We start from the raw sequence: 18,722 nt of genomic DNA, 5'->3' as shown, positions 1-18,722 counted from the left end.
TCATAATCACGTTCTTATATTAACTTTGTTGTTAAATGTATGAAAGTGCATCTCTTGCGACAATAACAACACCGTGAAAGTTTTATGCATGCAAATCGCGAAATTAAATACTTACTAATTAAATCTTTACTAATCAAATACGTGGATTAAAAAATATCCACGTTTACAGCATGCCAAACATTACGAATATGAACATTTTATCGGGCTCTTGTTTCCTTTATCATGTATGTAACTTGAAATATTTTTTTAAGTATCATACTAGAATTTTTAGATACACGTTGTATAAAAAAAATGCCACAAGACATTGCAGTTTAAAGACATATTATTTGTATCAAATATCGTAGTGGTAACAAACTACTGTTGTGGAAAGCATACTTACATATAGTCACAAAGAAATTATTGACGATTAGCAAAAAAACTTAACAAGAAAGAAAATTTACTTCGCATTTTATTTTATCATATAAAATTTCATATTTTTCAGAACAGTACACGTATCCCAATGCAAAGTTTATCACAGAATGTTGCTAGTCGATCTGTTAATTCCATGTATCTTTACCTAAAAACATCCGTACGATTTATAACATTGCATTTGATGCAATGTCAAAGTTCCCACATCATTGTCAAATTATTTGATATATACAGTATCAGGAAAATTCCATAATGACAAAAAGCATCAATATTTTAATAAGATTGTCTCGGGCTATATGACGTTTTGCTCCTGGAAAACAATAGACGTCGTACCCCTGTGATAGCTTCCTCGCGAAAAGGTTTGCTCACAAAACAATATAGAATGGGATTGATAGCACTGTTTAGAAAGTAACTCCGCAGGAATAGATGTTGTAATGCCCTTTCTAATGCTGTGGGTGTTGGTGCATTGATCTGAAATGTTCGCAGAAACGCCAATATTAGATAAGGCACGAATGATACTATGAAAACAAGAGTGACAAGAAAAAGCATAGTGTTGGTTCTAGTTGCATTATACTGAGCAGACGACGTGCTGTCCTGTCGGAAAGTGTTTCGTCTTCCAAGTTCATAGCTCTGCCTCTTTTCTGACTGTGTCTTCCCTGCTCTGTTTTCAGCATGACGAAAGGAATGGTGACTGATCACAACCGCTTTTCCAGCGCACGAATACAGTACCACTAAAATGACGTCACTCAGGACATGCCCGACCGATAGAACTATTAATATGATCTCTTGCGTAATAACATCCACCCCGTCCGCAGGTAAACACGTTTTCCCATGAATCACCTTTTTTTGCGTACCCGTCACAACGGCTTTGAGTGGCACTGTTTTTGTACCATAAAATACTCCAAACGGAATTCCAGTTATACACCCGAATATAACTGCGAAGCAAACAATTTTATATGCAGTTGTCAATGCCATTCCCTTATTCTTAAGCGGATATCGAATTTTCCTATATCTATCAATGGCTATGCTGAGCAATACGACCGTAGTGGAATGATTACAAAATGACGTCACAAAACGGCTAAGCTTGCATATTTCTGGATGGTCAAATCTCCAGAAATTCCTCAACAGGAATAGCTCTGTTGATATCGATAGGGAACAGTTTGCCAGATCGATCACGGCTAATGTGAGAATAAAAGTCTGGGCAACTGTACGTTTGCTTTTGAAGCCGTACACATAGACAACCAAACCGTTTCCTGGAATTCCAACAGAAAGTAGTACGCATGCGTAAATAAATGACGGAAGGAGATACAACGAAAAATACCCATCGTTGTATTTGTCCAATATTGGGCCAGATGATATAACGGTTTCTATCCCGGAGACATACTCAGATAAATTGTTTGTACTATTTGATGAGGATACCTCAGTTGTAGTACTGTACACGTTTGATAACGTTGTATTCTGCATCCCTTCAAATAACCTGCAAAACAAAAACAAAACAGACAAATAGAATGCTTTGAAATCGTTTTTTGGTTTATCAGGTTCAAATGTCCAGGGGTAATATAAATGTATCATATGAGCAATATGTAGCGGCGTGTGACTGCCCGTAGGTTTGGAGTGGCTGCGGTATATTCGCGTGTGTCTCCTTGCGAGAGTGGAACCCTTTCCATTTATATAGTTCTGTTTATATAACTTATACTGCAAACACAACTTTTTCGCGGGAAAATTATTTTAGTATATTTCGCGAATGGATTGGTCAATATTGAGTGAAAAAAATATCAAAACTGATATTTTCACTCGGGTGATAAATACTACATACATTTTTATCATGAAACCTTAAATTTCACTCTAAATAATGGAAGGAAGCATTTTACATGTAAAAAGCGAATTTTTTTCGCGGTAAAATTGTTGAAAATAATATTAGGTTGCCGTGAAAATTAGTTTACAGTAGAAGCTCCACCGATTACATATATTAATGAGACAGTATTGTATATGGTTGGTGTTGCACAAATGCCGTTCATAGTATGAAACAAAACTCCTATCCTATGGATATGGGTACATATAAACACAGGGACCTGGCACGAAAATTTTTAACCAATAGTATACATATATATATTATAGTATCAAGGGTATGAACTCGGCGGTCGAAAAAAACGGACCTATTTTTTTTTAAAACCGTGATTATTTTAATAAATTGGTTCTATACAACATTGACGGATATCTTACATTAAAGAGAAATAATTTATCTTTCCATTCTGGAAAATTATGAGATCCAAAAATATAAATATATAAAAGTTTATTTTAAACTTGTATACGATCCAAACGAAAGTCATAAGTTACCGCCTCCAACGCTTAGAATGACTATTTTCGCATGTCTGGAAATAAATGTTGTTTCCCGCAATGGAGCGAGCTTTTCAGTGAAAGCTCTCTGGCTAAGAATCAACTGCTTATGCGACGTGAATAAGGAGAACATTGAAATTTAAAAATGTTGTGAACTGCTGAGAATATGATATGGAGACGAATTCGAGCTATGACAACAAATATGATTGATGAATGATCTACCAAAACCACATAACCTCACTGATCTTCGTCTCTATAAGGTGATAAAAATGGCGCGGTATGCATATTCAAACACTGTGGATATTGAACTTATAATTATAAATTTCTGTTGAACTCAGAACCTTTTTGGTGTGTAGACGTCGAAGACGGAAAGTTAATAACTTTTTTTATTAAATATGTCTAATATCAAACTATTACATTTGTTTCTAATTCCAAGAAAGCGACGTATAAAATATCTTCTTGTTAATATGACCTGAAATGATGTCAATTTCATATGAATAAACTTTTTTTTTAAATGTTCATGTGAAATTCAGATCATTTTTAATTAATATCAGGTCAAAACATTGACCATGAATTGACGTTTTTCCAAAAGCAACTTGAACTCAAAAGAAACTGGCCTGAATATTTCATGCTGTGTTATATAATTGTAGGGGCTACTAAGCCTTACATTATACCAGCCCATAAAGGAACACAAACAACATACACATCTACTAAAAAGAGATGCACACAAAATATCAACTTGATAACATGTAAACACCGGAAAATCACACTTCAGTAAGCCTCTTACCAGACCGCTAATTGTACTTTAGGGGTATATAACTATTTGAGTCAGTGCATGGACACGATTGAATAAGGCCTTTATTTATAGAAATATTTCATATTTTTCGAAGATTTGCCTTTTTTAGGAATTTCATGACAACTTAACAAACACTCTAATAAGTGTTACAATGTGAGCAGGAAGTTTTCCTTGACAGTAGAAATAGACTGTACACTTCAAATTTATATTGATTTATTCATCGTTACCATTATAGGTCAGAACACTATAACTATACTATGTCCTATATGGGATCTAGAGATCATAAAATAAGATAGCCTTAAGTTTTTACCTGTAACCAGTTTTGTCCGAGACACGGCTGTTATAGCAGTACATTATTTTTAATAATCCCACCGACCATCTGACCTGGTACGGGTTAACATGATAGTTCACCTTAGCAATCCACCATGCGACCCCGAAATCCCAACCAGCGTACAATGTACCAGATCATATTTAGTATTTAGTGTAAAGAGAGTGGGACGACTGGTTTATCAATATAAAGTGAGTGGTGGGATATTTTCGCCGTATGCTGCAATGAATTACAATCTCTTAAACCTGGCCTAGTATAAACTTTACAATGGTAGACAACACCGATATACCGCTGACACCCATACTCAGTTTTTCGAGTGCTGTGGTCAAATGGTCAAGTTGTCGTACAGATATATGTATGCGTGCATATGAATACATCATTACATGAAACAAACTTGAAATAAATAACAAAAAAAGCAAGTTCTGACGCAGCACTAAAACTTTCAGAAAAAGTCATAATGATATTTAATAAGTCATAAATTTATCTCGTTATTTACGTACATGTAGCACAAACAATTCATTCGTATGTCACTCAACATCATGGCGAATTATTTGTATGACGTACAACTCATATAATCATATTATATGCAAATATTAACATCTTTGAATTATTTATGTCTTAACCTAGATTAGATTTGTATAAACCTACTTAAATGCATCTACTCTGCATCTACACAATTTCAAATAGCAAAACTTTGGGTGATTATCATTGTTCATCAAAAGTATATTCATCACGAGATATAAAATATTACGTTTCGTTGTGTTACAAAGTACTTGCCTGTTTATGAAGACCAAGTAAGTAATATCTGTTCCCGATGAAGTGGGTCCCTGCACGCTTACATTTCCTCTGCTGTTTACTGGTACATAACCCAGACTATCATATGGCCTTAGCGGCATACACTAAATAATGGTGTGGCGTAACCCATACCTACCGGGTCACAATCATAGTAGTTAGTCCCACAAACGTGATGACGCCATTATGATAATTATATTTCAATAATAACGCCAGCATTAGGAATGTCCATCCACGAACATATGTAATATAATGATGCTTACGGGACTAATATGTTAATCAATAGATCTCAATTTGACTAACGAAACCGTCCATATTGCCTTAACGTACATGTAACTCTGACTGTTGTGCCCGTTTATAGACACTAGGGGAAATGAGAATATCATGGAAATGTTTCTGTACAGAAGTTTACATCTGTCTTTACACGTTAGGTCTACTGTGGGTCATTGTTGTCCTTATTACGTCTCTGCCCGTAGGCGTTCGCAAGTCCGTGAAATAAAGTCTCTAGTGAAGAGTAATCCTTAATCTTTATTTAGACATCCAAACCAACCAACCAACAACGGCTACTGCATACTACAAACAAACCATAATTGGTATGTTTGCTGATTCGCATTGACTTTCTGTTATGAGCTAAGAACGACTTCCCCTATATGCATTGTGTTGAGTGTGGACAAAAAAAAACCTTTCAAATTTTTGAGGCGATCTGTCCCTTTATTAAGACATACAAAACGAACACGATTACATAATAGGATACGAATAGTAATAGTATATTATTCGTGTTTTGATCTCTGTTCGTTTTTTTTAAATTATTTTTTATAACAGACGGACACTTTCCCTTTTTATAGTGCGATATCACTGAAACATACCATCAAAAACACCAAACAACACATCCGACCTTGTCACTTTATACTGACTACTAGTGAACCAGTCGTCCCACTCTCTTTATATCGAGTGTTTATTACATCTATAAATATAATCAATAATAAAGTAAGATATGCAAATTAACATATATTGAACCTTTTAAAAATACCGACAGGTAGACCATCTTTTCTGTGCTGCCACTCATTCTCTGAATTGAAGATTTCTTGTTTCATCTAACCAATAGATAAATATGGATGTATCGTTATAACAGGCACTTTATCTAAGTATTACTAAATGTACAATCCACAGTTCAGGTCCATAAGTATTTTGAATTAATGTATATCATAAAAATGCGGTCATTCTTAAGATATTATTTACTATTCAGACTTGATTATGCATGAACATGAATTTAACTCTTAAAGTAGATCAAAGGTCCAGGCAGTACGGCAAGACAAAAAAATTTCCGGATGTGACCGTGCATATTCCGAGTCATTATATGTGACCGTCAAGATGACGTTAATAATTTTAAATAATATATTTTTTTCTGATTTTAAAAGTAACGATATAATACGATTGATCCGGAACATCATCTCAGTCTCAATACCCCAGCATTTTATTGATTTACAGTGATCTTCGTTGAATGAAAGTCCATACATGTTTTAGGAAACTGTCGTATACATGAAGTTGTGTTTTGTCTTCTTGTAATGTTGCCCATCTTTTATTTCTATTTCACTTACAACAAACCGTCGGACACAGAACAACGTCCAACGTAGATACATTATACCAAGTAAACGAGTCTTTTAGAGTATAGCATTCTCGGTCGGAGACGAAACCTAAAGTCGCTTTCTCAAAACTCAAAACTAAATCCGGGAAGCAGGAAACACTAGGGTTTTGACTTTGATTTTACGATCATTTAGGGTCGAACATTATCTTTAAATACTCAAGACTAAAATGCTCATGATCAAAACAATTAGTATTTGAGATGTAATGTAAAGCATTAAATTAAAAAAAACCATATGGTTCAAAAGATATATTTAAGACGTTGTTAGTGTGACTGTAAAACGAATTCTTTATTTCGGAACAAATAAATGGGCATGTTAATTAAACATATAACAGTGCGAAAATTGAATGCTGCGATAAAGTAATACCATAATATATATATATTTTTGAAATTATCACGAAATCGAACTTATCTGAAGAAATATATATTAAGTCATTTCAAATGTTCGTATTCGAGATCAATTTGATTAAAATACAGATATTTTAACAACTCTGTTCAATAGAGGATCTGACAACATCCCATAAGGTGTCATGGTCGGATGACATATTACGACGTGTACTTCAGATCAAATATATTTTCTACACATTGTTACGTCAATTGCTAACGCCATTTCGTCCCTGTATACATGTGCATATAGTTTTGATGTGCACTTTGTGCGAGATTACTACATACATGAAAATAATTTTGACAGCTTTTTTAAAACTATTTCATCCCCAGTCAAGATTGTTGCAGTGCCAATTATTGGCCATTTCCAAAGGTCATCTTGACGTGACCCCCTAATAGGATGTTGTCAGATCCTTTTATCAAACGTAGTGATAATAAGGATCTGTATTTTAATCAGAGTGGTCAAAAATATCTTGGATCGTTATTAGGTACAGTAGTTTATCTATAAATTTGAGATTCAAGATTGGAACCCATGTCTTGTCATGTATTTGTCTGCTCCTCTTATATTACACATGTATACAGTTCATGTCTATATATCCAACATGAAATTAGCTAACACAATACTGCATTATTGATTTAGTTATTTCATATGATATAATTTCACCTGATAACATACACCAGGTATATATGCATCTTTCACATTATGTGTATGACACATGTCCAAGAAAATTTTACACCGTTATGATAAATTAATTGTTAGAGTACCAAATCTGAAAATATTTTTGGTCACAGAATTTTCATTTCCTCTAATTGTACACACATGTTAAACAAAAATTTGCTCCTGGAGTGATTCCTAGTCCAAACCAAACCAAATACTGTGATGTGCCTGCAGCCATTCTGTAAAAGAAAAGAATATGAGAACATACATACATACGTACAGATGTATAACATGTAGGCCTTTCATGTGCCAAAGAAATATTATTTGTTACTTTCATAAATTTTTCAACAATATCAATTCAGAAAAAAACCAAGAGATGAACAATTTTTCATTCTTTTTTTAATACCCTAACCTAGTATCTTTTATAAATTATAGACCTAAATCTGATAAATGAATGTGTGCACATTGAACATGTACTCAAATGTACTCTAAGTTGAACTGTATGTGTGGAGGGGCTGATGGGAATATCACCTGTGTGCCATGTACAATATTTTAGCTATAGAATAAATAAGAGTTTTACACATTGTTAATATACTGCATTTGATAATTGCGTTTATAGATAATGTAATAAAAATGTAAATATACTTACATTTACAATGTACCTTATTTACTGCCGTCAGTTGGAAGATCTTGTCACTTTGAAAAACGTGTTAGCCTAAGATATTCTTAACAGTGTAAGTCAGTATTACGTACTAATACTTAGAGGCAGTTGCGTGATATCGATGTAAGACAGGGCTCATTTTCACAACTATCACCAAACACACTGTCATAAATTATCAGCATGATCACTCAGTCAACATTCCAGGGCAGCTGTCTAGTTGACAAGTTTATAATCATGAGCTCGACTGCCCGACTGCAAGTTGGTCTGTCCGGCTAGTCACAAGTCAGTTTGCTATTAATTAAAGTTCCACGATAAACTAAATCTTGGTGCTTCATGTTTGTCTTTCTTCTAGTGTCACATTATAAGTGCACTGACTCTATATTATTATCCTAATGACGATGGAAAGACGTCACTATCACCTCACACATGAAAACTCGACCGACATTGTTTACATTTCCGGTCATTGCGCCGATATATACGATATATCGTAAAATGATACTATTCTTCACTAAAACTAAAAATAAACACTTGTGACTTCATGGAAACATCTTATTTAGGTTTTTTTAACAGTAAACACCTTAATAACCAAAAAGTATTTAGAAAATGGTTCACGTCATAGTAATGTTGCTAAAGAGTTACGTCCCTTTACACGGATCAGTTCACGTCAAAATCAATGAAATGAAATTCTTTACGATCTGGTAAATAAGAATTCAATGAACTGTTTGAAATGCATACATAAATATAGCAAGGCTGTTGCTGGTAATATCAATTACGTAACGTTGTCCCATAACACCAACTTCTATGCACTGTCTCGGTTATTTACATATTAGTGATCATGCTAATTAAATTACACGATATATATTTATAGAACCACTTACCATAAGGAGTTGGGCTATTGTTAGGAAATGGAAACATCAGATCAGGCATCCGTCTAGTCAATGGAAAATATGCTGATATCAGATATTCTATATATGGTATTAAGTATTAACAATATTGGAATCATTATCAAGAACTGAAATGTGCAAGTCTCCGTAAGAATGAAATATTTTGTAACAAAGTATGATTAATGGTTTTCCCTATGAAATGAATGGTCAGCCTAACTATACTTTTACCAAGCTAAGTGGATCGATTTCGTTTTAGTTCTAAGAAACACTACCATATTTCCTCATAATAATTGAATTGAATTGAAAGTCTAAAACAGTAAAAACATAAACATTTCGGACTTGTATCAAATTTGATCAAAAATATAGAACAGTATGTTAATTTCAATGAATACGTTTGTATTATTTAAACAGGAAAATGAATCGATTACTAAAATTCGAATCAAACTTAATTTGGGATGTAGAATATCAATTAGCTTTGGGGCGAAACGTCTGGGACATGTCGACACAACGGCCAATTTTCTGGCGAAACGTCTGACATTCATGTCGTTTGCTACACCAAGTCTTGTGCTGTACGCTATTTAGCTTGTAATCAAGTTTGAGTACATTAGTAATGTTTTCCAAACACAAGTTTGTGATTAGAAATCAAGTTAATCTCCAAAACGTTCATCATTGCCCACTTGAAACTTTATTAACTCTGATCTGATTATTTTCCCCATTTTCTTAAATAGCTATTTGGCCCATTATAGGCCTAGTACAGTTTATCGTTACATTTACCCATCTGATCTTACAGTGTTTTTCCACTCTTAGTGTAGTATTGGTCAAAAATCCTTCGCTGAAGCGCTGAATACAAACAAATAAAATTTATCCACCATGCAGGTAGCCTAAGTAGGGCGTTAAAATAATTTACACGTGCTCCATTATTATAATACCCTCATAACCTCAACAAAATAAACATCTTTTCCTTAAATAAAAGTGGTAGGTTGAACTTTCTGCTCCTGTTTATAGCATTCAGCATAACGGGACTGGGACGACTGTTTCTCCCGTTGTCAGTATAATGCGACCGGATGGGTTGTGTTGCTTGGTGTTTTTGGCGGCATGCTTCAGTGACATAGCACTATAAAAAGGGCAACAGTTCCACTATACAAGAAGACACAAAAAATATAAACTTTATTTATTTTACATCGATTACGAAACAAGTTATACAACTTATGTAAATCACTCTTGATGACCCGGATGTAAGCGCGCGAGGGATCTTGGTGTGGGAGGAAACCGGAGTGCCCGGAGAAAATCCACGTGATCGGGCAGGTGACCCCTAACCTTTTCACGTCCGTGCCGGGGATCGAACCCCGGCCGGCTAGGCACACGAATATATCACAGTCTCCGAAAAACACGCACCTTGCACACATACACGCACAGTATTGCGCACTTTTCAGCACTTGGACCAAAGTGTCAAAAAGCTTACAAATAATTCGTCAGATAAAGCCATTAGCGCAATTTTAATTACATCTCAGGACTTTAGACTCATATCAGGCCCTTGTATAATGCAGGTAGCTATGTTTGTGTTTACACAAACTTTGAAAAATGTGTGAAATTGTAGCAATTAATCTATTCAGTCATACTTCACGATGTCCATGATCGTTTTTAGCCAGACCCAGCTAGCAAAATCAGACATGGCCAATTAATACCGTTCAAAATTAGAAATTATCTCTTCAAAATTCTTCAAAAGCACAAACACCTGTGATCTCAGACAAAAATTTACTCACATGAATGAATAAAACAGTCAACGTGAATGGTATCCTGTTTCTGTAGGCAGGCAAGCCAATCATAATGGCCGCCATTTTGTTTAGTCAAAGATAATAATGAAACCGGAAAACAAAAAATCCGGATTTTATTTAACATTGTTTTAAAGATTTTTTAATAAAATATTTTTTATCAATTATCATATTTAAATTATATTATAACATAAATATATCATAAAAATTATTGAATTACAATATGAAAAAAATAAAAATATATGCATATTTAAGGCTTTTAAAAAGTGTTAAAAAACACAAAATGTGGTTTCGCACATGACCCTTGTTTTGACCCTTTCACCCGTTTTTTCAAGGGTGATCACCCGATTTGACTTCATCAGAGGATGGCAATACTGCACGCAACACGCGGCATGGGAGGCCGTCCTTACATGAACCTGGCTGTTAATAGGAAGTCAATTAATCAAACAAATGATCCACCCATGCAGGAGAAAATGAACGTCAATCATGATTATGTTTATTCCAAAGTGGGTGATGTTATTCTGACAAATGTCAGCATGTCAACCACCTCATCACATAGTTGATAATGTATATTCCAAAAAGGTGATGTTAATCTGACGATTCACAAACCATATGTCAACCAACTCATCGCGTAGTTGATGTACCAGATGATGGGAATTGTTTCTTTTCGTGTATTAGTTATTAATGCAATCACTCAAATGACCTTAGGCTCTTTATTTGTGAACATATATACCACAACTGGGATTAATTTAAGAGGCCGTGCCAATAAGCATCAAGCTTTAGATGGAAAATGAAAAAAGAGAAATTATTATTAAACAAACTCCATAACAAATAAAGTTGTTTGGAAGGCCATTTTTACTGATTGGATATTTGCATGGAAAATTCAAGCATTTATAAAAGTGACATTAGTATGAAAACAATATATATTCATAATATGAAGTATATTTTGATTAAAATAAATCATCAATAAACAATTCAAAATTATAGGATGGTTGCTATGGTAACGGTAATCAGTCATATTCCTGATTTCCAAAAATTGCTGAAAAATGTGTACTTTTTATTAAAAGATTATGGAAAATCCGTGCATTTGCAATGCAATTTATATTATTGAGGATAACTAGTGGATGTTAAAGAAATGACAGGAAAAATAAAATTGGGTAGAAAAATTACTTCTTTTCAAAAGTAGATGCCAGAAATTAGGTCATTTTTACTAGAAAAATAGCGACAATTCTGTTCGCTATTCTTTCAATAATGTATTTGCTTCATTAAAAAAAATCACTGCTGGAAGCTTGTTAAGTATGCTCAAAATAAATAAATTATGTAAAAAGTGAAATTTTAGGGTTATTTTTCATTAAAAAGTCCCTAGCAACACTATTTTTTCCTTAGCAACAGCAACACTATTTTTTCCTTAGCAACAGCTAATTATTGCTTATATTTCTAGTGCCTGATCATATTATCTCTGTAATATGTGAATTGTAAAACTACTTGACACTTAAATACAGTTAACTCCTTTCACCAAACCATATATATATATATATAAATGGATTTGAGGGAAAAGGCACATATAGAGACAAAACTGCATCAATAGAAATTCTTTTGTCAACTTTAATTCAGCTTATATAAATCAAAAAGATATTAGATTAGTGAAGTGACTATGCCTTTGATGAAATACATGTATTTTTATACTTGTTTTTTGGTTTAGTTTACGTCCTATTAACAGCCAGGGTCATGTAAGGACGTGCCAGGTTTGTTGGTGGAGGAATGCCGGAGTACCCGGAGAAAAACCACCGGCCAGCGGTCAGTACCTGGTAACTGCCCCACATGGGATTCGAACCCGCATCCCAGAGGTGGAGGGCTTGTGGTAATGTTTTTTATACTTGTATCCATATAATATCCAATATGACAGAGAGACTCAAGACAGGGTAATTATCATTATTTCAGTAAATTCGTAATTGTATAATAAAGAGTTATACATGTTTATCTGCCCTTTTCGATCGGTACTGATTGTGATGTCATGTGTTTGGGAGTTTTAGGTCTATGTGATGCCATATTTTTCATAAAAAAATCTGCATGTTTGCTCACAAAATAATGATATCAAAACTGATTCTTACCTGCAACGGGGATAACTTCGTGATATACTAAGACAAAGTAGGGACGACATTTAAAAAAAAGTTTTATTTGATAATAGACATAATGCCTAATTTCACTTGACATTCCACACTATAACAGTATATCCTCACTCACAAAATCACAAAACATCAAATATACATTGCACTCTAAATAATTATAACCTCATCGGTCCTCGCACAATAAACTAATGCCCAAATCAGTCATCACACTGAAAATTATGCCCTCATCAGTCCTCACATTGTACAATTATGCCTCACATCGATATCAGTCATCACGCTGTACAGTTATGCCCTCATCAGTCTAGCTCCACTGCAAAAGTATGCCCACATCAGTCATCACGCTGTACAGTTATGCCCTCATTAGTCATCACACTATAAACTTATGCCCTAAGCAGTAACCACACTATAAACTTATGCCCTCATCAGTCAGTACACTGTAAACGTATGCCCTCATCAGTCATCACACTGTAAACTTATGCCCTCATCAGTCATCACACTGTAAACTTATGCCCTCATCAGTCATCACACTGTAAACGTATGCCCTCATCAATCATCACACTATAAACGTATGCCCTCATCAGTCATTACACTGTAAAATTATGACCTCATCAGTCATCACACTGTAAACGTATGCCCTCATCAGTCAATACACTGTAAAATTGTGCCCTCATCAATAATCATCCTGAAACTTATGCCCTAAGCAGTCATCACGCTATAATATTATGCCCTCATCACTACTGAGTCATCAGTCATCAGAGTGTAAATGTATGCCCTCATCACACTGTAGCTTTTGCTTCTCATCAGTCATTACTTGACTGTAAACATACACTTATCAAATCAGTCATCACACTATAAACTTGAATGTCATCATTCAACATACCCTCACTAGACTGAAATATCTTCATTAAACATCCTTTCACAACATTTGATGTCCTCATTAAAAAAATAAACTAAAATGTTATGTCCATATGGCTTGATAACAGATCTCTGTAGACTCATTTTGTGAATGTATCTGTTCCAAACTGAAATTACAACCAACACACTTTAAGCTGATTGATTTATCTAAATTAATAAGCATCAATAACTTTTATCTTTTGATATCATACACTTCACCAAACTGTGTTGGTCAGTTAACAACTAAACGTCTGCATAGTGGTTAAGATGTCGCGACATATTACCACAAGCCCTCCACCTCTTGGATGCGGGTTCGAATCCCACGTTGGGCAGTTGCCAGGTACTGACTGCTGGTTGGTGGTTTTTCTCCGGGTAGTCCGGCTTTCCTCCACAGTTCTTGCACGTCCTTATACGACCCTGGCTGTTAAAAGGACATTAAACTAATATCAAGAGTATCCCGCTTCATATCTATGGCTTGGTGAATGTACGAGTGATAAAATGTCTGCTAGACAGAACTCCGTGTATTTTAAGTATAGAACAAGCTCCTTCGATGGTATGTACAATTACTATGGGTCTTGCACTTGTATTTTATTGAACTATCTTAACTTGGTACACCTTGATAATTGGTCAATCAGCAATACCTGTCCTGATCCACTGAGTCTTTTAATGCAGATGTCATTCTAGAAGTTAAGATAGAAAAAAAAAATATTTAAAATTTACTACTAATTGATTTCTAAAACAGAATGTATGATAAAAATGAAACAGATAATATTGCCGTCGGCAGCACAAGTTTCAGAGTCAAAATTTTAAAAAAATTATGCCTAATAGATTCAGAATTAGAGACAGAAAAGTTTGTACAGATGGTCAGAGGGACACTACATTAAACACACACATTTGTGTATGTTTTATGATGGAACAATTAAATGATATGAATTACAGTAAAACAAGGATCAGTCGAAGTCAGCGCATCTCGCATTGATTACTTCAGTTCTGATAATATGTATATGATGAAAATTTAAAAAAGAAACCCCGAACACACTCAAGAAAGGGTTTTCGACAAACTTGTAGCTGACACGCGGATCACCAGGTGTGGCATATGTAAATGGATTACTTAAACACTATTAGAACGGTCAACCTAACCAAATAAAATGGGTCGATTGGTTCTAGTTCTGAGAAACATTTTTTTCTGATAATAGGGCAGACGAAATTCGTGTAACACTTTGGGGTTATAGCGCTTAAATGTGATACAAAATATAAACTATCAGTAAAGCTACATCACCGCGAGCGGCTGACTTCCAGGAAATACTTACGTAAACGTGCATCGATTTTATCATTTCTGAGAATGTATAATAAAGAAACTACAACATTTCCATGAAAAGGTCAAAGTTTTGATTCTCCGGCAATGTTATTACATTGTAACTAAAATGCGGACCCTTTTCTTACTGCAATACATCATACACTATGTCAATTCAAGATTATATAATATATATCAAATTTTCTTCACTTCTTAAAATCTACATGACACGACAAGGGACTACGTAGATGTCGGCCAAATTCTACTTGAGTTAAGAAATATAAGATCTTCGTTACCCTTGTTACGCAATACACTCTGTCTATAAATATCACGTCTGTTTTTCTATACACTTCGATAAGCTGTGTTTTGTATACAGAATCAACATGAGACCGTGAATGGTAAAGAGTTATCATTTTAAAGATATTTTACTTCGTACATCCCATCTAGTCAGCATCATCTTCTCTGTGAGAAATTAGCAAGATACAGCAAGTCTTATTATAATTAACAAAGATTTATTAACAGCAGCTTTCGTAATTTCTGTAGATGACAATACTGCATTAATAATATAAAGTATTGCATGATATATCTTGATACAGGAAAAGCATTCTACGTTCTTTTAAATAAAAAAAATAGAAGTAGATATTTCAAAAACGTTGTCAAACATTAACCGAATCCGACAACGGTAGACATACCAGATTGAGAAATGCTGGCAAAATAATATCATTTTAGTATATTCTCTTCATCTTAATTGCTATTTCCCTTTCCATAATTTTCTTCAGAAAAGACAGGAGGGGCATAGTAGAGAGTGTAACGTCAATCTTGACTATAAACAACCAACGAGTAAAGAAAGGGTTATGTTTAATAGATTTAGTTTTATATCTTCGACACTTCCCTACTGCTTCAGATGAAACTAAGCATCATACAAAGTAGAAATTACAGAATGAATTTGCATTTCACAACCAGACCGTGAATTAAGCTCCGTAAAATGGGTGGAAACATGGATATCATTTTCGAAATTACAGAATGAATTTGCATTTCTCAACCAGACCGTGAATTAAGCTCCGTAAAATGGGTGGAAACATGGATATCATTATCTAGGTTATTTTGTAATCATGTATTTTTATGGGATGACCTCGCAAGTAGCAATCATTATGTTTGATCGTTAATTCATCTCACGGCAATTAAAAACGGAAATGGGCGTCCCGTGGCGTGGAAACGAGATTTTGATAACATCAAATATGCTAACTTTATTACTGTATTACTTATCAGGTTACATAATTATTTAATGCATCTGAAAATTCCGCCCCTCGTTACAGCTTCAATGGGAATATGAGGTCTAACATTTTGGATTGAACGACAGATATAAATGTACAGAAACATGATGTAAGCATGAAGAAAGATAACAGTTAAACATGTACACCTTCATACACAACGATAAATACAAGGGGTAATATAATTCTTAACTCAATATATCGATCTAGAAATGTATTGAAAATACATTGATTAATATTTATGTCCCCAAAACGAAGTGGGGATCCTAATTTTTTCCTTTTCGCTGTTTTTCTTTCCTCTTTTCTACTTGTTTTTGTTGTTCTTCTTATTCTAATCCTTCATCCTTTTCTTCTTCTTCTTCCATAAATTTTTCAGACATATTTTTCATAAAAAACATTGCACTGAATTTATTGACATTTAGATATCTAGCAAGGTCTGGAAGTGTGCGATCATATACCTTATTGCACAGAATCATCAGTCAATATGGTTTCTATTACCTCTCTTATCTCAGTGAATATTGGTATATTAGGGGTTTTAAGGAATACTGAATGCAGTACAACTATGAAGATCTCAAATGTAAATGTATATGAACCCTGAATATTGCTGAAAGTGGGTCATGCTATTCAAAATTACCGGTTCTGAAATCAATTTTCAACCGTTGGTTTAATAAAGGATGAACATGGAAGATTGACAATAATTGGCATATAAATGTTTTGAGGAATGCCAAATGCAAAACTTTCAAAAACATCAATTGTGATGGTAACCAAATAGCGGCTTCTGGTCAAAATTTTTGTACCCGCAGATGTTAGTGCAAAATTGTTTATAAGGGAGGAATGGTGAATGCAATCCTATGACCGCGGGGCGTTTGGGGAATTTCTGTAATTAACCGATCGCTGGTCAGTATGTAGCCAAGGCTTGTGCTCGCAAACACTCGTGTATTTATTCCTAGTCAGAGCAAACGTCAAAGCATATGCACAATGCAAAATATTTACGTGCGATTTGATTGACAGCTCGCGATCCGTAAATAATCGCCCATTTCAGGAACTTCTTGGTTTTGCATTCAGTATACTAGACAAACTGCAAACTATTTTTATCATTTGTGTCATAAGGCTTCTGTAATTTGTAACATGGAAAGTCATCAACACAATGTTTCTAAATCGTGGCATCGCTGAGTAATTTTCAGCATGCTTCTGAAATGTATTAAGTTATATTTCCGAAGACTGCCTGATATTCATACGAGTTGGAACAACTGGAAATATCTTGTGTTCTGCTCCCTTGTCGAGACACAACACTAAAGCATTGTCAATGATGTAATATTTAGCAGCTCAGCTAAAGTGAGTACTTTAGCCTTTGTCAATACATTACCAGATGTGCTACACTATATATACCAATGATGTAATATTTAGCAGCTCAGCTAAAGTGAGTATTTTAGTCTTTGTCAATACATTACCAGATGTGCTACACTATATATACCAATGATGTAATAGGTTTACCTTTGTCAATACATTACCAGATGTGCTACACTATATGTACCAATGATGGGTTCGTTATTGGATTATATCTATTAACGGCTTGTCATACCGCAGATACCTGGACGATCGAGTTGTCCATAGTGTCTATCGAACGGTGTAAAGGATGAAATACAACATATCCATAGAGACATTAACATTTAGATTTCGTCCTCTGTGGCTTTCTTTCCCGCACTTTTCTTTATACTACCAAGATTTCGCATCGCTGGTCGATTGAATGGAGTTATTTCCATCTGAATGTATGATATCTGATTTAGCGGTAATTTGCGAATTGTTATGATGCTGTAATTTGATTTTGCCACAGAGACTTCCATTACTCTAATGATAATCGTGATATGCATTATGAGTCAATAAATGCAGCTTAGACTTGGTGTAGTAATACATATATACATGAATGAATCTTTTAAATGTCTGGATTATTACAAATGGATAACTGGGGGGCGCTACTCTATTTATCTGTCACTCAGATCGCATTTATATCGCCATTAATTGCATGCCGAATGTAAAATGTATTATTCATATTTTACAAATATTAAGCTTAAAAATAAGTCATAATGAGGTAAAAACGGTATAAAGCTAGTATATTAATAATCCGGAATAAAAGGCCAAAATAAATTCAAAGTAAAATCAAAAATCATTTCTAGTGCCACTATAGGGCCTTTTTCAGTCAAAAAAAACTAAAGGGGATACAAATATAAGGGATATGGAATATGAGATAATAGGCCAGAAACATTCATATGTCCTATTTAAACATATTTCAGTTTGGTATTTGCTTATAGTTTGCCTTCAAATAGTAATTTAATGAGAGCAATCTTCACATCTTTTACCAATGCTGTGCTTATGATTAACAGCCTGTAAGATGGAATGTACATCTAACGAAGTAATGCACATCAGGACATCATTACTCGCTGACACAATCATCCATCAACTCGTTCGTCAGTC

At 34.4% G+C, this 18,722-nt stretch overlaps 1 protein-coding gene across 1 annotated transcript; it reads right to left on the bottom strand.

The window, feature by feature from the left end:
- Positions 1-431: 431 nt before the first annotated feature.
- LOC138308509 (C3a anaphylatoxin chemotactic receptor-like) lies at positions 432-5,255 on the bottom strand. Its single transcript, XM_069249519.1, has 2 exons — positions 4,647-5,255; positions 432-1,885 (listed from the first exon to the last, which is right to left on the bottom strand). The coding sequence occupies exons 1-2, from the start codon at positions 4,763-4,765 to the stop codon at positions 682-684; spliced, it is 1,323 nt and encodes a 440-aa protein (XP_069105620.1). The 5' UTR covers positions 4,766-5,255; the 3' UTR covers positions 432-681.
- Between the last annotated feature and the right edge of the window lie 13,467 nt (positions 5,256-18,722).

This window comes from Argopecten irradians, chromosome 15 (genome assembly GCF_041381155.1).
Source record: "Argopecten irradians isolate NY chromosome 15, Ai_NY, whole genome shotgun sequence".
In the NCBI taxonomy this organism is placed as follows: Eukaryota; Metazoa; Mollusca; class Bivalvia; order Pectinida; family Pectinidae; genus Argopecten; species Argopecten irradians.
The sequence above is the reverse complement of the archived record's forward strand: the minus strand, read 5'-3'. Positions and strand labels throughout refer to the sequence as shown.